Genomic DNA, 19,663 nt, shown 5'->3' with positions numbered 1-19,663 from the left:
CATTTACTACCCCAGTTTCTAGAGCCTAGAAGAACTGCGTGGTGCAGCTGGCTTCTCTCTTCAGGTTCTTACATTTATGTGTCAGTAGCTGCGTTCCTTCTGAGCTCCAGGGAGAAATCTACTTCCACATTCATTCAGATTATTGGTTGTCATGGGAATTAGACGTTCCTCAGTATGATCTTAAGAAAGTAGGACATGCAAGGAATTATTTAGCTAGCATAAACACAAACATGATGTTATTTAAAACTTAACAAACTCAGGGCTGCGTGTGGCGCACCTGGTTGAGCACACGTATTACAATGTGCAAGGACCCGGGTTCGAGCCTCCGGTCCCCACCTGCAGGGGAGAAGCTTTGCGAGTGGTGAAGCAGTGTTGTAGGTGTCTCTCTGTCTCTCTCTATCACCCCCTTCCCTCTTGATTTCTAGCTGTCTCTGGCCAATAAATAAAGATAATAAAAAAAAAAACCTTAAACTCAGGAATGAAGTAACAGGAGAGTCAAGTTTCACCCTGCTGCCCTCCTGTTGTATGTGTCTCGTGCTCTGCTGGGTGGTATAGGAGTTGCGGCCACTGGCCAGACTTTCCCATTGTTGAGAGAACCATGGGTTCATGTGGACAGGAACTTGTAACTGGCATAAGGAAGAAAAAGATATTTAAAAGACTTCTCCATTTGCATTGCCAAGTTCCCTTGTTTGTTTTCTAGTGATCTCTGTTGGAGAATAGGAATCTGTGGTTCAAATAGTGTTTGTTGCACAACCTTGTATGAATTCTGGGATATTCTATTTCAAATTAGAGGCAGGTTGCAGGGCCAACTGCTATGTTTTCTAGCTCATGTCGTTTTTCTGGTTAGATGGGATCAGGTGGCTGGCTGTCTTTAAATGTAATCTTAATTTTGTTCAAGGCAGTGATTTTTTTTTTTAAGCTTTTGGACTTAGAACAAACTCACTTGATTTTATTGTATTCTCCTTTATTCTCTTCCTCATCCCTTCTTAAAAGGATGAGGGGATATGAAGATATACTTGAGGACCTCCTCAAATACTGCTCAGTAATCTAGAATGCAGAGATCCATAGATTAAAATGTTTGGCTCAGCCAACTGAGCATACATGTTACAGTGTGCAACGACTTGGGTTCAAGCCTCTGGTCCCCACCTGCAGGAAGAAAACTTCACAAGTGGTGAAGCAGAGCAGTGAGGTCTCTGTCTCCATCTCTGCCTCCCCTTCCCCTCTTGATTCCTCTCTGTCTCTATTCAATAAATAATAAACTGTAAAAAGATAATGCATTATGAATATAATGTCCATTTCAAGATGTGCATAAGAAACTTGAATAATATAATAAACAATAATTTAGTGGTTCTAACATCCTTTGCATTCACAGGATTAGACCACTAAGCTAGACAAGTATAAGGCTGTCTCCTAAAAGCATAACATGTTAATTCATCAGGAAAACATTTTTGAGAACTTACAGGATGCATAGCCAAAGTGCTGTTGGCAGTTTTTAGTCATTAGCTGGATGTTCTGCAGAAGCAAAACTTGATGACACAGTGTCTGAGTGTGTATGTGTAGCCAGAGAGGAGGGGAGGGAAGCCGGTGTGTGATAGATAGATAGATAGATAGATAGATAGATAGATAGATAGATAATACAGTGGCCCTCAAAGGGGAGCTGACCCGGCTTAGCAGCTTGTCTCTGCCCCTCTGGGAACAGATGGCTGGTGAAACCAACACCAGTTTAGACAGTAGATTTGGGTTAAGACTTTGGAAGACTGATGTATAACATGGACAGTGAACTTAAGTAAGCTCTGCTCAGGTTTTTGGTCCTACAAAGGCACTCATTTCAGAACCCAGTATCTCATCACAGGGACTAACACCTCCAACTTCAGTCTGCTTCCGTGTTCATGCCCTCCATGCAGTGGGAAGTGGATGGTCAAACCCAGGCAAGAATGACTTTGGGGGAGGGAGGAGGAGATAGCATAGTGTTTATGCAAAAGACTTGTATGCCTGAGGCTCTAACTTTGCAGGCAGGTTCAGTGCCTGCCCTCCACCACCACAAGCCAGAGTTGTATAGTGCTTTGAAAAAACAAAGTAAAACAAAACTCTGGGCCTAGGTTTTCCCTTGAACAAGATGGTCTTGCCTCCAACTACAGAGTTGGGGCCCTTGTGCGGCCTTGGTCTCAACGCTCCTGTTCTGGGAGAAGTGCTGCAGTCTCCTGGCAACATTCACAGCTTGGGTAGTGGTCCAAGCTTGCTGTGTGGGGTCCACTTGGTGATGGTTGTTGTGTGTCTGTGGGGACCCCCTGCTTTCTGATGGACCCGTGCCTCCTATGCTTATGAGAAGACATCCCCATCCCAACCCTTGAGAGACTAGTCTCACGGGTTTCTGAGCCAATCTGTCTTTTCATAGTGGTTGGCTATGACATTTTTTTTTTTTTGGAAGTTTAAGTTTGTGAAGGCAGCAGCATTACATCCTCAGCTGAAGAGGCATCCTCATCCTTATCCTCATCCTCATCATCTCCTGCTCCTGTTTCCTTTGAATTGTCCAGTCAGTCCTAAGGCATATGATGTTTGACAGGAACAGACATTAGATGAAGAGAGACAACGAGTACTGGGATAGCAAAGAAAATTAGAATGCGTTCTTGGATGGAGTTTGAAAACAATCATGCTAGGTGAAATAAGTCAGAAACAGAAGGATGAATATGGGATGATAGTGTTTGAAGTTGGAAAACAAGATCAGAAGAGAAAACACAAGTAGAACCTGGACTGGAGTTGGCATATTGCACCAAAGTAAAAGACTCTCTGGGGTGTGTGTGGGGGTGGGGTGGGGTGGGGAGAATACAGGTCCAAAATGGATGACAGAGGACCCTAGTGGGGGTTGTACTGTTATATGGAAAACTGGGAAATGTTATGCATGTACAGACCATTGTATTTACTGTCGAATGTAAAACATTAATTCCCCAATAAAGAAATTAAAAAAAAGAAAATTAGAATGAGTAGGTCAGCAGGACACCAGGAGCTGGTGGGAGTCAGAGAAAGAGAAGTGTGGTGTGGAAGCGGAGGTGGGTAGGGGCTCTGTTCTCTCAGCTGGGGTGCTGGGTGACCTTGGACAGCTGCTCCTCCCACTCAGCCTGTGTGCTGTGACATGGGTGTGACACAGCTGCCTGGTCCAAAGTGCTGCACGGTCAGGCTTCCCTCTGGCTTCACTCCCACCTTCGGTCCTCCTCTGAGATCCTTAGTTCAGACTAATTTCTATGCCCTGGTAAATCTAGAATCACCATGTACAAATAGTCTTACTCTTTGGAGGCTGAATGTGATGGGAAAGTCTGAACTTCTCAGCTGATGTCACGGTGGCATCCTAGCCACCCCCAGCCCTCCACTTTATCCAACATGCACCATGAAAGGAATCTGTGCTTGCTCTGACTTCCTAGATGTCTGCAGTATTATCTGGGAGGTGGGCTCAGTTTAATACTCTAAATGAGCAGGGTAAAATAATGTTGGGTGTATTTTCTTTAAACTAAGAATGTGTTCTCAAATTTTTATTTTCTCTTTTCAGGGACCAGCAGTTTCTGGATCCAACTCTGGAATATGTGAAGGTAAGCAATCAGAATTTAGCCTGTGATTGGGGATACTAGGGTAATAAATTTCCCACTCCTAGCACGTTGTTGCCAAATAATGTTGCAGCCTAGCTTGCAAGCTGATTAGAGTGAAACAACAGAAGGTAACTTGACTCTCTAGGCCTTTGGTAACCTTTGTACTTTACGTCATCCTGTTATATAGGCTTATATTCGTTCCCCTTTATTTGAAACCTTGGGACCAGATGTGTTTGAAAATTCAGGATTTTGTTTTAAAGAAAAGTAATGTGGTACTTACCTAACACCCCCAAGGGGTCTAGGTTCAGCACCCCTAATCAAAGACATCATTTCAATAGTGAAATATAAGAATACTCAACACCAATTAGGCTAAGCAGGCAATAAATGACTTTATGCATTTTGCCATTGAATGAGATTGGATTTGTTTTGCTGCCAAGTGGATGAGTTATTATTATTTTTAAGCTCCTAGACTGTTTTGGATTTGGGAATAATAGATGGTTGTTGTGTACCTGTGTTTATCTTCTAAGAGGACCTAGGACTGACTCCCTGGCCATGTTTTCTGGGCTGCCCTTTCCTTTCCAGCACTTACCCTGCTTGCTCAGCAGCTCATCCAGAACCATGAGCTGTGATGATATATTACTTTCCAGTGTCACTGACATTCAGGGCTTCTAAGTGTTTACTTTCTGAGCAGAAATATGCTTTCCCTTCTTCCTTTGCCTCCCCATATTTGGGTGTGCCTGTTTTTGTTTTTGTTTTTAAGAGCCACAATTCAATAGGTACCTACTACAGAAAGGAAAACTCCACCTTGTCATACTTGGTTTCTTGGATTTATGACAACCTTTACTAGGACTTCTAAGGAGAAATCCTGTTACAAGTTAGGATTAAAGGTCTTTATTTCCTAGAAGCTACATCTGTCTTCATTATTCCAAGGGGAGAATCCCAATTGCACAGAATTTCAGCCTGTTGCCTTTGGGTGGACTTGTGTCTCTTCAGGGTTATAGCATTACTTCCTTGCAAACCAGAGGATGATGGTAGAGGGGAAAACTCTAAATAGTAGAACCAACTGGTCACTTGAGGCAGTCATCAAAGAGTTTGTTGGAATGGAGACAGGTATTATTTTTCCTCCTCTTATACCCACAGGCTGTCAGAACTGTAGTTCAGTGCCGCAAATGTGTAACCCGAACCCAGCAGGACCAATGCATCAGAATTTGCTCCAAGCTTTATAAATGTGTCTGTGTTCCTCTTGAGTGCATCACATATGTTTTTGTGTAGGTCATGCACTGCAAAGCTCTAAGAGATGCTATTCATTGAGACTATGATTTGATTTGACCATAATGTAAAAAATGTGTCCTAGAATTAAGCAGTCTGTGAATCACTGCAGCCCTTTAAAAAACAGTCCGTATCGTGTTTCAGAAATTGAGTGTCTCCTGTTGCAGACTTCACTCTGGCTGTGCTCAGGACTCACACTCTCCTTTGCTCCAGTGGCTTAGTTTCTTATTTTACAGAAGTTTAAACCTTTTAAGGTAATCTGACGATGAATTCTGAAGTTACCCAGAGATTTTTTTTTTTTAAATGACATGCTTAGCATTATCTAAGCTATTGCATCTCATCTGTGAGTATCAGTCATCGTGAGTTGAGTTGCCAAAGAGACAGAACTGGTTTCTGTCTAGCTGTGTTCTCCCTGCTTTTCCCAACAGTGAAATATGATGGATTTGGCCACCTTTGCAAGGGCCTGCTAAGAAGTCATAAAGGTTACTTATTGCTCCTACTCTTATCTGGATCTGGTCAGAGATTTATAAGTGAAGTCTCAGTATTCCTCCTTCTAGGTACATCACATTTTCCCCTTTTCCACTTTGCCCTTGCTTTAGAGGAATGGCTTGGGGGCTTGTTGTGCAAATGTGGGGTATTTTCATTTACCTCTATGGCATAGGAGCTCTAAAAGCACATTCCTGGAGACCTGTCACCTAAAGATCTTCTTAACCCAGAGCAGGCCCAGGGTAGCATTCTTTGTTTATCTGCCTGATGGGACCATGCTGCTATGACGCCTGTCTGTACCAGCACGCGCTTGGTGACTGGAGGCTGGATGGAGGAAGGTAATCAGAGGAGGCAAGAGAGTTGTAAATAAGATGCAATTTGACCCCCTGAGTTTTTCTTCCCTACAGTCCTCTATACACACAATACCTCTTGAACATTGAGAAAAGTTGAGAGTCCACATAAAAGTATGTTGCACCCTATAGTGTCCTTTGGGAAAAGTCAGGTTTATCAGCTGAAACACAAGAGTCAAGATATCATATTTTGCAGTTGTGACCCAGGAGGTGGTATAGTGTGGATGAGGCATTGAACTCTCAGGAGTGACATCCCAGTCTCTCCGTGGCATTGCATTGCATTGCATGTGTCAGAGTGGTGCTCTGGTTCCTCCTCCTCCTCCTCCCCCTCCTCCTCCTCTCACCCACTCTCAGTAATAAATAAGCAAACCTTAAGAAAGAAGCATTATTATTATCATTGTCATCATCATTGTCTTATATATAAGCAGAGAAAGATATAGAGACCACAGCACCAGGGGGCCGGGTGGTGGCACACCAAGTTGAGTGCTCAGGCCCCAGTCCCCACCTGTAGGAGGAAAGCTTCAAAAGTGGTAAAGTAGGCTCTGGGTGTCTCTCTGTCTCTTTCCTTCTCCATCTCCACCTTCTCTCAATTTCTGGCACAGCACCAAAGTTTCCTTCAATGTGGCAGGGCCCTGACTTGATCCTGGGCCACACACATCACAGAGCAACAAGCTATCTAAGTGAGCAACGTCACCAGACCAGGGAGCCACATGTCATGGTGACCTTAGAATAGGAGGTTGCCAGCAGAGAGCAATTCTCACCTCTTGACCCTCCTCCCATTGGGTTTCCTGACCATCTTCACCTGGTACTTTCAGTGCTGGGTTCTAAGAAAGGCCTGGGACCTCCTCCAACTACTTGCCTCCCTGAGTGTAGGAGGTTGATCTGGTGGCCACTGGGGTGATGGGACTGCAGAGTGGTGGAAGGGGGAGCTGGGCAGAGGAAGAATCCAAAATCCAACTCTGTCTAGTTTGTGCTCTGTGAAGACTAGATTGCAACACATTTCTTTTTCTTCTAGCGTTTGCCCTTCTTCCGTAGCCAGTCAACAGCGTCAGGTTGAGCCTGATGTAAAGTTTCGAGACCTCCTTTGAATCTGGAGAGGTGGCAGTCGTTGACTATGTGGGTCATAGTCTGTCTGGAGCCGCAGGGGCAGTTCGGGTCGTCTCTGGCTCCCCAGCGATGGAACATAGCGGCGCACCGGCCATGGCCTGTTCGATACATTAATACAACCTGAAAGGGGACCCAGTTCATGGTTGCTAGGCTCCAAGTAGCTCTTCTGTGCAGAGTATGAAGGTAATTGGGCCAGACTGGAAAGCCCTCTGGCTGTTTGGCAGAGCTTTTACCTCCTCCTGCAGGCGCACCTCCTGTAAGGAGGCCTCCCAACTGCACCTCTGCCCTCTTGGCTGAATTCCATGCTTGCATGTGAGTAGAAAACTAAAGCAGATTCAAAGAAATGTAGGGATATTGGAGCCTTTCGCCTCAGTTGCCACCTCCTTAAATTGTTAGAGTGGGGAATTGTTTTCTCCTTTTTCTGCTTTCCCCCATCCTTTCCCTTTCCTACCCTACCCCCCACTAAGGTAGCTCAAAACAGATCATCTTGAAAGTCCGTTTGTATAATCAGTAAGTATTATATCATGTATAATCCGTTCCTATAATCAAACACGATCAATTCTCTTGCACTGTGTCTGAAAGAAACCCCTTCTTCAAACAGTGGTTCCACCTTCTTCCTGCTCTTAGTCATTATTAGTAACTTTGGTTGAGCACAGCTCTGGAATTTTCCTCTGCGTACCTAGCATACCTTACCCTAGATAAAAACCAACATTAAAAAAAAAAAAAACAGAGGAAATAACTTTTGAAAGAACTAGCTGTAGGCAGCAAAACTGTGTTGTAGAGTTTACCTTCTGGGCAGATTTAGCTGCTGACTGACCCCACTTGTGGGTTGTTTTTGGTTTTTTTTTTCCATATTTTAAACCCTATTAAAACTATTTGCTCAGTGTCTAGTTTCCTAGACCTGTGGCAGGTAACTGCTTTGGATATTTGATAAAATTTGTACTAAAATTCAAATAAATCATATCTCTATGTTAAACTCCCCAAGCAGCATCCTAATAGGAGACTCCAAGCTACATAACCCTTAATAATCACCAAGGAGGGGAGCCCAGCCCACTCTCTGGTTCTAATTAGCAGTGTGACTTTGGCCTTAGCTCCTCCCTCCTGTGTTTCATTTTTCCCCCAACAAGAAAACGGGGGGTCAAGGGGGGGGGGCTAATATCCCTTTTAGGTTAATACTTCTAGGATCCTGTCAGTAACAGGCCAGAGAGGAAAGTTTTTCACCAAGTGATAAGGGATTCTCAGTCTACCCCTCTTGATCATAAAATGGCCGTATTGAATGGAACAAGGGAGGCAATTCAGATTGTATCTCAGACTTAAGACTGAGCGTGTGATGTAATTGGCCCACCTGCCCACTTTACCTTAAAGGATTAGTGGCTGACCCCAGCACTCTTGCACTGCTCTTGTGATTCATTATGCTTTCAGTGTTGTAACCTTTTGAACCTGTGAAACCTACTTTCATTTTCTGCCTGGGATGACTTCTTAAGTTTCATGATATGTACCCCACCCTCCCCCACATACTGTAAATTTTATAAATTATTTCCTGACTCCTTCCCCTTTATACGTATCTTCCTTTTTGACTAAATGTTCTCATACTTTTCTGGTGTCTTCATATATACCTGACAGTTGTTTTAGTAAGAAATACCTTTTATTGGAGTGGTTTAAAAGTACATTTCTTAGGGGAGGAGGTGAATGCCTACAGCAGTGCTGGATGAGGTTTCTTTTAGAAGAAATGTTTATTACAGAGTTTTTATTTCAAAATAAATTGTCGGGGGCTGGGCGGTAGCACAGCTGGTTAAACACACATGGCGCAAAGCACAAGGACCAGCCCAAGGATCCTGGTTTGAGCCCCCGGCTCCCCACCTGCGCGCGGGGGGAGGGGGGGGGGCACTGCACAAGCGGTGAAGCAGGTCTGCAGGTATCTTATCTTCCTCTTCCCCTCTTGATTTCTCTCTGTCCTGTCCAACAACAGCAACAGCAATAACAACAGCAACAAGGGCAACAAAATGGAAAAAATGGCCTCCAGGAGCAGTGTAGGCACCAAGCCGCAGCGATAACCCTGGAGGCAAAAAAATGAGTAAATAAATCGTCCTTTAAAAGAGGAGCTGAAAATAATCAAGAACAAGGAAAGAGTTTTGGAATGACTGACTTTCAGATTAGCCATTGTAGTAGACTCAGCCCCACTTCTGGAAAGCACAGACCAAGCCCACTCTCTGGGAGACTAGTTAGAGGGTGTGGAGTTGGAATGTGGCCTTTTGTTCCCAGCCAGCTTCCCAGAGGAAGAATATCCTTTCTTTTGTCATCAGCTTTGGTGGGTTCTTGCTAGCCCCACTTGTGAGCTTTCAGAAATGAGTTGCCCTTTCTGAGCTCACCTTGCAGATTAGAAGGCTCAGAATTGGGATTCAGAACCCTTCCACTTCTGTCCCTCCGCATACCCATGGAGCCCATTGCCACTTAGAAGTCATTCTAAGTAGTGCAGCGGGTTAAGTGCATGTGGCGCAAAGGGCAAGGACCTGTGGAAGGATCCCTTTTTGAGCCCTCGGCTCCCCACCTGCAGGGGAGTCCCTTCACAGGTAGTGAAGCAGGTCTGCAGGTGTCTATCTTTCTTTCCCCCTCTCTCTGTCTTCCTCCTCCTCTCTCCATTTCTCACTGTGCTACCCAATAACTACAACAACAATAACTACAACAACAATAAAAATGGGGCAACAAAAGGGAATAAATAAGTATTAAAAAAAAAAAGTCAGTCTTTCATGAGGCCAGCTCTCCAAAAATGCTCTTTCTCAGAGTCTTAGAAACCGGGCTCAGATCTCAGGAAGGCCTTTTTCTACAGTTGCCAGGGTTCCACCAGGTCACCAGCAGATTAAAAGAGGAATAATTATGCGAATTCCAATGCCAAGAATAAGTGTGCTGGCTGTGGGAGACCATGGTGGGAGAGGGGCAGCAGGACTCTCCCGCCCCCCTACTCCCCCCCCACCCCCACCTTTGTGCTCAAGATGGCTGCAGCCATGGTCACGGTTAATAGCTGTCTCTGAGGGAAGGCTTTTGCTGTAGTGGGGAAAACAGGCCAGTTTGCTCTGGATTATCCAGCTAACAGTCATGAAAGGGACTTACAAAAACAATGGCACGCTGTACATTCCATGAGATTTTAACAAGTCGTATGAACCACATAATGGCCTGATTGGCTGGCGCTGCAGGATTTTGCCTGAGTGAGCACATCCATAGAGCCAGCACCATCCCCCGTGGGAGCAAGAAAATCCAGTGCTGCCAGCCCTGAATGGGGAGCTGAAGAGAACATCCCTTGTAACTTGTGCCACGCTGGCCCCACCCCAAAACATTTACAGCAAATGTAGCTGGGGTGTCAGGGTTCTCACAGTTTAAAGCAAATGCTGAGGCAAGGAAGACAGACAAAAAATGAAGAATTTTCTCTTCAGATCTGTAAAAATGTGGTTGGTCATTCATTAGAAGGAAAGATGTGTCATGAGCTGGGCTCCTTTAAAAATCTATTATATGTAAAAGCTTTCAGTTACTTTATAATTGACAAAAGGTAGAAACCACTTAGAGTGCTTCAGGTGGTGAGGAGACAGACTGTAGTGGTGTACTGTGCAGCCTATTAAAAGGAATGGCTGTTGGATGCATGTGAATGTACTGTGACAGAAAAAAAAAGGTCTGTGTGGAGGGGGAAGTGGTAGACTGTAAAAGGAAACGAAAAAACTTTTGAAGTGCTAGAAATACCTTAACTGCTATGGTAGTTAGCCACTATGGCTGTTTCAAAGTTCATAGAACTCTTTTAAAAATTTTTTAAAAATATTTTATTTATTTTCCCTCTTGTTGCCCATGTTTTTTTTTTATTATTGTTGTAGTTATTATTGTTGTTGCTGATGTCTTCATTGTTAGGACAGAGAGAAATGGAGAGAGGAGGGGAAGACGGGGAGAGAAAGATAGACACCTGCAGACCTGCGTCACCGCTTGTGAAGCGACCCCTGCTGCAGGTGGGGAGCTGGAGGCTCAAACCAAGATCCTTACACCAGTCCTTGTGCTTTGTATCACGTGCACTTAAGTACCTGCTGCATTACCACCTGACTCCCCATAGAACTCTTAATAAGAATGACTGTATGCGAATTTCACCTCAGCAAGTGTGACTTTTAGAGAGCAACCTAAAGTCTAGGAGAAGGTGTAGTGGGTAGAGAGCTCAGCTGGAAGGCTTCAGGTGTTGAGTTTGATCTGTGACAATGCATGTGCCACCATGATACTCTGACTCTCTTTCTCATAATCTACTCCCCCCCAGAACATTATTATATTTCAGTCTTTATGTACTGCCATCTCAGTAGGAGAAATTTCCTTTCTCCTTTCCTTCCTTCCTTCCTTCCTTCCTTCCTTCCTTCCTTCCTTCCTTCCTTTCTATCTTTCTTCTTTTGCCTCCAGGATTATAGCTGGGGCTCGATGCCTGCACTATGAATCTACTGCTCTTGGTGGCATTTTTTTTTTTTTAATTGGACAGGACAGAGAAAATGAGAGGGGAGGGGAGGGAGAAAGGGAAGGAGAAAGATAGACACCTGTAGACTTTTTAAAAAAAAATTTATATTTATTTTCCCTTTTATTGCCCTTATTGTTTTTTATTATTGTTGTTGTTATTGATGTCATCCTTGTTGGTTAGGACAGAGAGTAATGGAGAGAGGAGGGGAAGACAGGGAGGAGAGAAAGATACGACACCTGCAGACCTGCTTCACCATTGTGAAGCGACTCCCCTACAGGTTGGAAGCTGAGCCAGGGACTTGAACTGGGATCCTTACGGTGGTCCTTTTCGCTTTGCGCCATGTGCACTTAACCCGCTGCGCTACTGCCTGACTCCCTCATGCAGGTGGGAAACCAGGAGCTCGAACCCAGATCCTAGGCCTGGTCCTTGCACTTAGTACTATGTGTGCTTATCTGGGTGTGACACCACCCAACCCCCCTGGAGAAATTTTCAGGTTTGAGATGGGTACGTATCAGGAAGAGAGGCTGAAATGGCTCTCCTGTGGTTGTAGGTTTACAGACCCTATCAATGAGGCTGGATTTCTGATCAGATGGAAAAAGTGCTGAGCTTGTGCGAGTGTGAACGCAGTGGCTCATTCAAGAGGTAGACCTGAGTATTTGCCATGTGTCAGCAACAGTTCAGGCAGGGATAGATGGGAAGTGTTATCTAAAGCTTAACCTTAGATGGCAACAGTGGGAATGGAAAGCCAGAGCAAGTGCTCCAGACCATTTAGAGATAGAATTAAGAGCTCTTTTATTAGATGAGTTGACAGTTCCTGGAGAAACTTAAATGGAGGAGTATGGCAGAGCAAGCTGGAGTCTAGAGTTCACAGGGTACCTGCCAGCTAGCCAAAACCCAGGAGCATTTTAGAGGAGGAAAGGAGATTTCTAATTAGAGACCTTATTACCACAATGACATTAAATTAATTCAACAGGACAATCAGGGAGCTGGAAAATAGAGCTAATATCATAATGGTTTTTCTGAAAAACCTAGAGAATATGAAAATTATAAGATTTTTGTGTCTAGGTGAGCTCAGTTGAAATAGCCACACCTATTCATTGCCTTAAAATGGAGGGTGAAATATTTGTAGAAAAAGGGGCAGCAAAGCCTGAGATATTTACTGTATGGTCCTTTAGAGAAAAGGTCTGCTGACCCTGATCAAAATTTGCTGTCCCTGTTTCACTCCCAATAATCACAGACTTTGAACAAAAGTTCCCTTTACATGCTGGCATTTCCTGATGCAACCTTGGCCTTTTGTTAGTTGTGTGCTCTTTTTTTGTATTATTGTTTCTTTTTTTTTTTTTTTTGCCTCCAGGGTTATCACTGGGGCTCAGTGCCTGCACTACAAATCCACTGTTCCTGGAGGACCCCCCCCCCCATTTTATTAGATAGGATAGAGAGAAATTGAGAGGAGAGGGGAGATAGAGAGAAAGATAGATACCTGCAGACTTGCTTCACTGCTTGTGAAGTGCAGGTGGGGAGCCAGGGGCTTGAACCGGGATCCTTGCGCTTCATACTATATGCGCTTAACCCGGTGCTCCACTGCCTGACCCCCAGTTGTGTGATCTTTGACCACTACAGAGAGGATGCTTTGCCACATTCACAGTCTGGGTGCACCTCACCATCTGTTGGGATAGAACCATGTGCCCTCACACAACTCTTCCCTGCACCTGTCCCATCTTCCTCTCTGTCTTGCACCTGCAGTGCTGCTGGGTGAACAGGTGTGAGCAGACAACATGTATCTGGTTGTGCTTGCCTGTGATTTGGATAATTCAGGTCAGATACTGCTCTGCCAGTGCAGCCTGGGATGAGTCTATATTCTGGGCCAGAAGTGAATTCCCTTGGGCTTTCTCATAGTGACTGAATTAAAGTTAGATCCTGAAATTGCCACTTGGAGGTGTTCTAGGTCTTAGCTGTGAGTGGAATTAAGCCAAGGTCCCATCATCTTCTGTGCTGCAGGTTTGGGGGAAATGGACTCTTCTGAAATCCTAGACAGTTTAAGAGACTAGAAATAAACATAAATAAGAATAAAACATAATAAACATAAACAAGGGAGTCGGGCGGTAGTGCAGTGGTTAAGTGCACGTGGCGCAAAGCACAAAGACCAATGTAAGGATCCTGGTTTGAGCCCCCGGCTCCCCACCTGCAGGGGAGTCGCTTCACAGGTGTTGAAGCAGGTCTGCAGGTGTCTATCTTTCTCTCCCCCTCTCTGTCTTCCCTCCTCTCTCCATTTCTCTCTGTCCTATCCAATGATGACAACATCAATAACAACAACAATAATAACTGCAACAACAGTGAAAAACAAGGGCAACAAAAGGGAAAATAAATAAATATTAAAAATAAAATAAAATAAACGTAAACAAGAATATGTACTGTGGCTTCTGGCTGGGTTTTGCTCTGTAAGTAGCCTCTGAGCCCTTTCCACATAGACTGTCTATATCTGTATACCCTTACCTCCCGCTGACCTCCACTACTGCCCCATGGTCTTTGCTTCCCCTTGGCCTAGAATGTTCTTACGTAGGATAATTGAGTGAATTGAAGTGTGTGCCTGGTAAACTTGTATGTGTTGAATTGCACCTTGGCAAAAAGTGATGTTTGAAGCCTAAGAGCACCAGTACATGTGATTCCAACCTTGTTTGGAAATAGTCTCTATAGATATAATAAGGTCCTAAGTAGATTAGGGTGGACCCTGGTCCAATAACTGCTGTCTTTATAAGAAGATTGGACTGTGGGGAGTCGGGCGGTAGCATAGTGGGTTAAGCACATATGGTGCAAAACGCAAGGACCGGTGTAAGGATCCTGGTTCAAGCCCCTGGCTCCCCACCTGCAGGGGAGTAGCTTCACAAGCAGTGAAGCAGGTCTGCAGGTGTCTGTCTTTCTCTCCCCCTCTCTGTCTTCCCCTCCTCTCTCCATTTCTCTCTGTCCTATCCAATAATGACGACATCAAGAACAACAACAACTACAGCATTAAAACAACAAAGGCAACAAAAGGGAATAAATAAATAAATTTAAAAAAAACCAGAAGATTAGACTGTGGTCATGGAGACACAGATGTGGGGAGAATGTCATGTGGCACGGAGGGCAGAGATTGAGGTGATTCCTCTGTAACTAGAGAGCCTCTGTGATGGCCAATAACTAACAAATTAGGAGAAGACAAGAAGGGCTCTCTTCTGAGTCTGTAGAGAATGTGTGGCCTGTTGACACTCGATTTAGGAGTCCTAGACTTTGGAACACTGAGTTTGTGGTGTCACAACAGCCCTAGAAGTCCAACACAGGCAAAGCAGCCATTTTTTGGTCATGTGATTTAGGGAGGCTACTACTCACCAGGCCCAACCCTGCTCAGCTAAGGAGATCGGGTGGGCTCAGGTTGATAGATGCAAGTTTCTGAAATTCTTGATTTCCTCAGCAATAAGAGGGAGAGTGTAGGGATTGAATAAGGTAATACATGTGAAACTATTAGTACAGTGTCTGGCATGTAGGTAGCACACAATAAATGCAGTGGTTCTCTCTTATCCACAAGGGATACAGTCCAGGATACTCCCCTCCCACCAGTGGATGTCTGGAATCACAGGTGGTAATGAACCTTGTGTAGACCGGTTTTTCCCTGCATATACATACCTATAGTAAAGTTTCATTTATGAATTAGGTATAGTAAGAATAACCGTAATGAATACATAACAGTAACTAATTTAATAGTTACAGCAATATTGTGTCACGATAGCCCTGTGACTGTGGTCTCTCTCGATATATGGCACACAGTTTTTTCAGACCACCAGTGAAGACCACATCTGACCACAGGACACTGAAACTGCAGAAAGGGAAACGGGTGGGGGTAAAGGGGAGCTGCTATTCTAGTTTCGCAATTGCCACTCTAGTTTCTCTGCCTTAGAAAGACCTCCCTGCCCTCCTGGCTAAAATGCAGCCCACCCTCACCATTATCTCATTTCTGTTTATTGTTCTCATAGCACCTGACCTCCCCCTAGCCCCCACCCTCTCAACTTCTCACTAGAATAGGAGTTCTGAGCACAGGCACCTTTTCTCAGCCTTTTTGTGAAAATTTAGTGACTGTCTGATGGCTACATTCAACCAGATGTGGAAAAGCATTTAAATTGAGGAAAGAACAAAGGGTTCCCCTCCCCAAATATCTTTGTTTCCAGGAAAATGTAAGACATCTCTCAAAGTTTTCTAGAAATTCTTTAGTTAAATTCTAATTCTAATTCTTTAGTTAAATTCTTTAACCTCAAACTGCCTTCTCAGGCCAATTTGCCACAGTATGAAAATCATGGGTTCACTGATATTTTAAGTTCTCACACATTTAGGCAGAGGTACATTTAATACACTTTTGAAAATGTATCTCAGGGGGTGACGGGATAGTCCAACTGGATAGTGTACTTGCTTTGCCATGCCTGTAACCTATGTTTGAGCCTGGCCTCTACCACACATCCTCCCCCCCACCCCCCCCCGCCCCGCCGTGTTGTGTCTGATAAAGTGATGAAGTTCTGGTGACAACGAAAATATTAATAAAAGAAGAAGAAATCTCTGGCAACCTCTATGACTCAGACCCTATCTAGTCTTCAGAAAAATATTATTATTTATTTTAGATTTTATTAGTGAGAAAGATAGGCATCAATCACTCTGATAACATACGCTGCCGGGGACTGAACTCTGAACCTCATACTTGAGAATCCAGTGCCCTATCTACTGCGCCACCTTCAGAACCACTAATCTTATTATCTGCTATAGGGTCTCAGTAACTCTTGAACTCCTAGAGGTCAGACTTTATAGTATGAAATGGTTTGTTGTTAAACTCTACCCTCTGGTGGTAGTGATATGTTACAGCAGGACAGCGTTTGTCTATCTTCTTCTTCTAGCGTTTGCCCTTCTTCCGTAGCCAGTTAACAGCGTCAGGTTGAGCCTGATGTAAAGTTTCGAGACCTCCTTTGAATCTGGAGAGGTGGCAGTCGTTTTGACTGTCTATCCCTGTTCCTGGAGCTCTATCAATAAGTGTAATTGTATACTGTGGCATTATGTTGCAACTTCAAAACTACAGATTATGTTCACAGTATAGAGAAAGGGCAAACTCACTTACATTGGCTTCATTTAGAGTCAGAGTAAAACTGTCAATGCATTTTATTAGAACTAATTGCCTAGCAAGGTTGGACAAAAAGCTCTCTAAGGTAATGTGGTACTGTATGTAGATTTTGTAGGTAGGTTGGCACTGATTTAGTTTTGTCAGTGATAACTGAGAAGTTTTCTTGGAACTCTCTGCAAGGTGGCTTAGCAGGTAGAGCACAGGACTTGCATACCTGAAGCCCTGAGTTCAATCCCTGGCAAGTTAAAGACTGACGGGGAGAATGTTGTATGCATGGAGCAGTATGTGCCTAGAGCAGGAGGTAGTGACAGGAGGGGATAGTAGGGGTTCTCTTGGTTCTCAGATGGGAAGAGAACAAGGAGTGCTTTGATGTTCTTGGGAAATTCTGTCATAGTCAAACTAAAAAGTGAGCCAAAATGTGAATTTTGGAACAGTTAGTTTGATTGATTGATTGATTGATTGCCAAAGAAAATATACATAGATGCCTATTGCTTTGCACTAGACATGAATGTACATTAGAGGTAGTTGGGCACTGGGTAGTGCACCGCTTTGCCAGGCACATGACCTAGGATGCAAGTTCCCAGAAGCAAGTACAATAGCTCTTAAAAGTTTTCCAGAGGATTTTCAGTGTTTTTATTTTACAGCCATTTGTTAGTGATGTATCAGATACTTATGGAGTATCTGTCATCTGCTGGCCACTCTTTTCCAAGAACTGAGAATACAGCAGTGAACAAAACAAAGCCCCCCACCCCCACCCCAGGGAGTGTATCCTCTGGGGTGGAGAAGTGAGAAAAACCAGAAAGACAAAACTGTGCCAGGCAGTGATGTGAGCTAAATAGGAAAGCCTCATCCAGGAAAGGGACTGGAATGTTGAGGCATGGGAGTCTTAAATTTTAAATGGAGTAACCAGGGAAGGCTTCACTAAGAAAGTGGCTTTTTAGTGGAGGGGCAGATCATCCCATGGGAAAAGGACAAGGCAAGACTATGAAGCTAGAGCAACAGTGAGTCCATCAGGGGTGGAGGGAGAGACTTCAGTGAGATCAGTAGGTGGTGATATGAGAAAGAGATCAAAGGAGAGAAGTAGATTGCATTGGGCTTGACAGAGTGACATGTGCAGATACTTCAGAGTCACTTTTGGCTTCCCGGTAGCTAGCAGATCAGAGGGGGCAAGGGCAGAAGGAGGGGAACCAGTTGGGAAGCCAGGTGTATTTGTCCTAATGAGGGAGGAAGGAGGTTTGTATCTGTGATGGCAGGAGAGGTGGTAAAGAAGGGAGATTCTGCATGTGGGATTTTGTGGTGGACTGGATTTGGGATGGGGGCATGTGAGAGGGGGCTGAGTGAGGCACAGTCCTGGAAAGATAGCATTGCTATCACTTGTGATGCTCCATTCATGTGCTTTTTTTTGGGGGGGGGGGCGTCATCTTTTGGACTTTACCAGTGCAAGCTGAATTTTTTCAGAGATGAAGAAAGAGCAGGAGAGGGAGAGGGGAAAAGCATCAAAACTTCCTCCAAGGTAGTAGGGCTCAATCTCAAACCTGCGTCTTGAATCCAGCTAAGCAACACACTATCCGACTGAGCTCTTTTGCCAGCCTTCCACGCACATTGTGATCTAACATTCGTGGGAGAATTTCTGTAAGATAAAAACTCCAGAGTAGAATGATTTGAATGTTTGGATAGTAGGTCCCAATCAACTTCCTCACAATGAAGAAGTTGTTTTATTTTTTTTTTATTGTTCTTAGTTTCCCGATATCTAACAAACATTGGTGTTTTGGTTATAGACGTTTATTCATAAAAATGCCCCTCTCTGTGTTTTTCTGTCTACTCCATATTTGATGCCAGTTTTATGCCTGGATCAACATTATATAAAATGAGCAGTTTAAGTGTATTCAAGCAAGAGTTCTCAAAATAGTCTCAAGGCCCTCTAACACTCTTCAAAATTAATTAGAACTCCAAAAGATCTTTTATTATGTGAGTTTCAGCTGATGGGGTATTATACTAAAAATTAAAGTATATAATTAAAATATTTATGCCATTCATCTAAACATGATAAGCTCATTATGTAGCCATTACAAGTAACCATAATTTCTGACCTGATAGGGCGCAACTTGATTTTTTCATATAAGCACTAGCATTTAATCTGTTATATATATTTCTTTCTTTTTAAATTTTTTTGTTATTAAGTTTTGTTATAAGATGGTAAGATTACAATGTATACTTCCACACTACACCCACCACCAAGGTTCCATACCCCACCCTCCCAGCTTACAAAGATTACAAAGCTTACAAAGAACTCCTAAATTTTACAGTTTGCTTGCTTCTGTTTTGTTTGGGTCCATCTTTCCTTTCTTCCTTCCTTCCTTCCTTCCTTCTTTCCTTTCTTCCTTCCTTCCTTTCTTTCTTCAAGTTCATGTAAATCAGATTTCTAGATTTCATATATGAAACCATCTGGTAATTATTGTCTTTCATCTCTTTACTTATTTTGCTCAGTATAATCACCTCCAGTTCCATCCATTTTGTCCCAAAGGACACAATATCATCTTTTTTGATTGTAGAGTATTATTCCATGAGATATATATCCCATAACTTCTTTAGCCAGTTTTCCGTTGATGGACATTTAGGCTGCTTCCACTCTTTGGCTATTGTGAATAAGGCATCTATGAAAATAGGAGTGCACATGTCCCTTCAAATTAGTGCTTGATTGTCCACTGGATAAATGCCTAATAGCACTATTGCTGGCTCATAAGGTAATTTCATTTATTTATTTATTTATTTATTTTGCCTCCAGGGTTATCACTGGGGCTCGGTGCCTGCACCACAAATCCACTGCTCCTGGAGGCCATTTTTTCCCCATTTTTGTTGCCCTTGTTGTTATTATTGTTATTGCTGTTGTTGGTGGATAGGAAAGAGAGAAATTGAGAGAGGAGGGGAAGACAGAGAGGGACAGACAAAGATAGACACCTGTAGACCTGCTTCACCACTTGTGAAACCACCCCCTTGCAGGTGGAGAGCCAAAGGCTCCAACCCGGATCCTTACACCCGTCTTTGCGCTTCTTGACATGTGCACTTAACCCACTGTACTACTGCCCAGCTCCCTCATTTTTATTTATTTTTTTAAGGACTCTCCATGTAGTCTTGCAAGGGGGCTGTGCCAATTTGCTTTCCTACCAGCAGTGAAGCAGAGTTCCTTTTTCTCCACAACCTCTCCAACACCTGTCCTTTCCTGGTGTGTTGATGTCAGCCCTTCTCTCAGGTGTAAGATGGTATCTCAGCA

General features: G+C 43.7%; 1 protein-coding gene across 4 annotated transcripts in view; it reads left to right on the top strand.

Annotated features, from left to right (window-relative positions):
* BCAR3 (BCAR3 adaptor protein, NSP family member) overlaps window positions 1-19,663 on the top strand; it is a 338,182-nt gene that overhangs the window by 233,195 nt on the left and 85,324 nt on the right. For all 4 annotated transcript variants that reach the window (XM_060202099.1, XM_060202100.1, XM_060202101.1 and 1 more), the window contains one exon: window positions 3,542-3,581. In XM_060202099.1, the coding sequence (XP_060058082.1) occupies window positions 3,542-3,581 (40 nt within the window). The remainder of the gene's footprint in view (window positions 1-3,541; window positions 3,582-19,663) is intronic.

The sequence above is a fragment of the Erinaceus europaeus genome, chromosome 11 (genome assembly GCF_950295315.1).
Source record: "Erinaceus europaeus chromosome 11, mEriEur2.1, whole genome shotgun sequence".
In the NCBI taxonomy this organism is placed as follows: domain Eukaryota; kingdom Metazoa; phylum Chordata; class Mammalia; order Eulipotyphla; family Erinaceidae; genus Erinaceus; species Erinaceus europaeus.
Note: the sequence above shows the minus strand (reverse complement) of the source record. Positions and strands in the feature narration are given on the sequence as shown.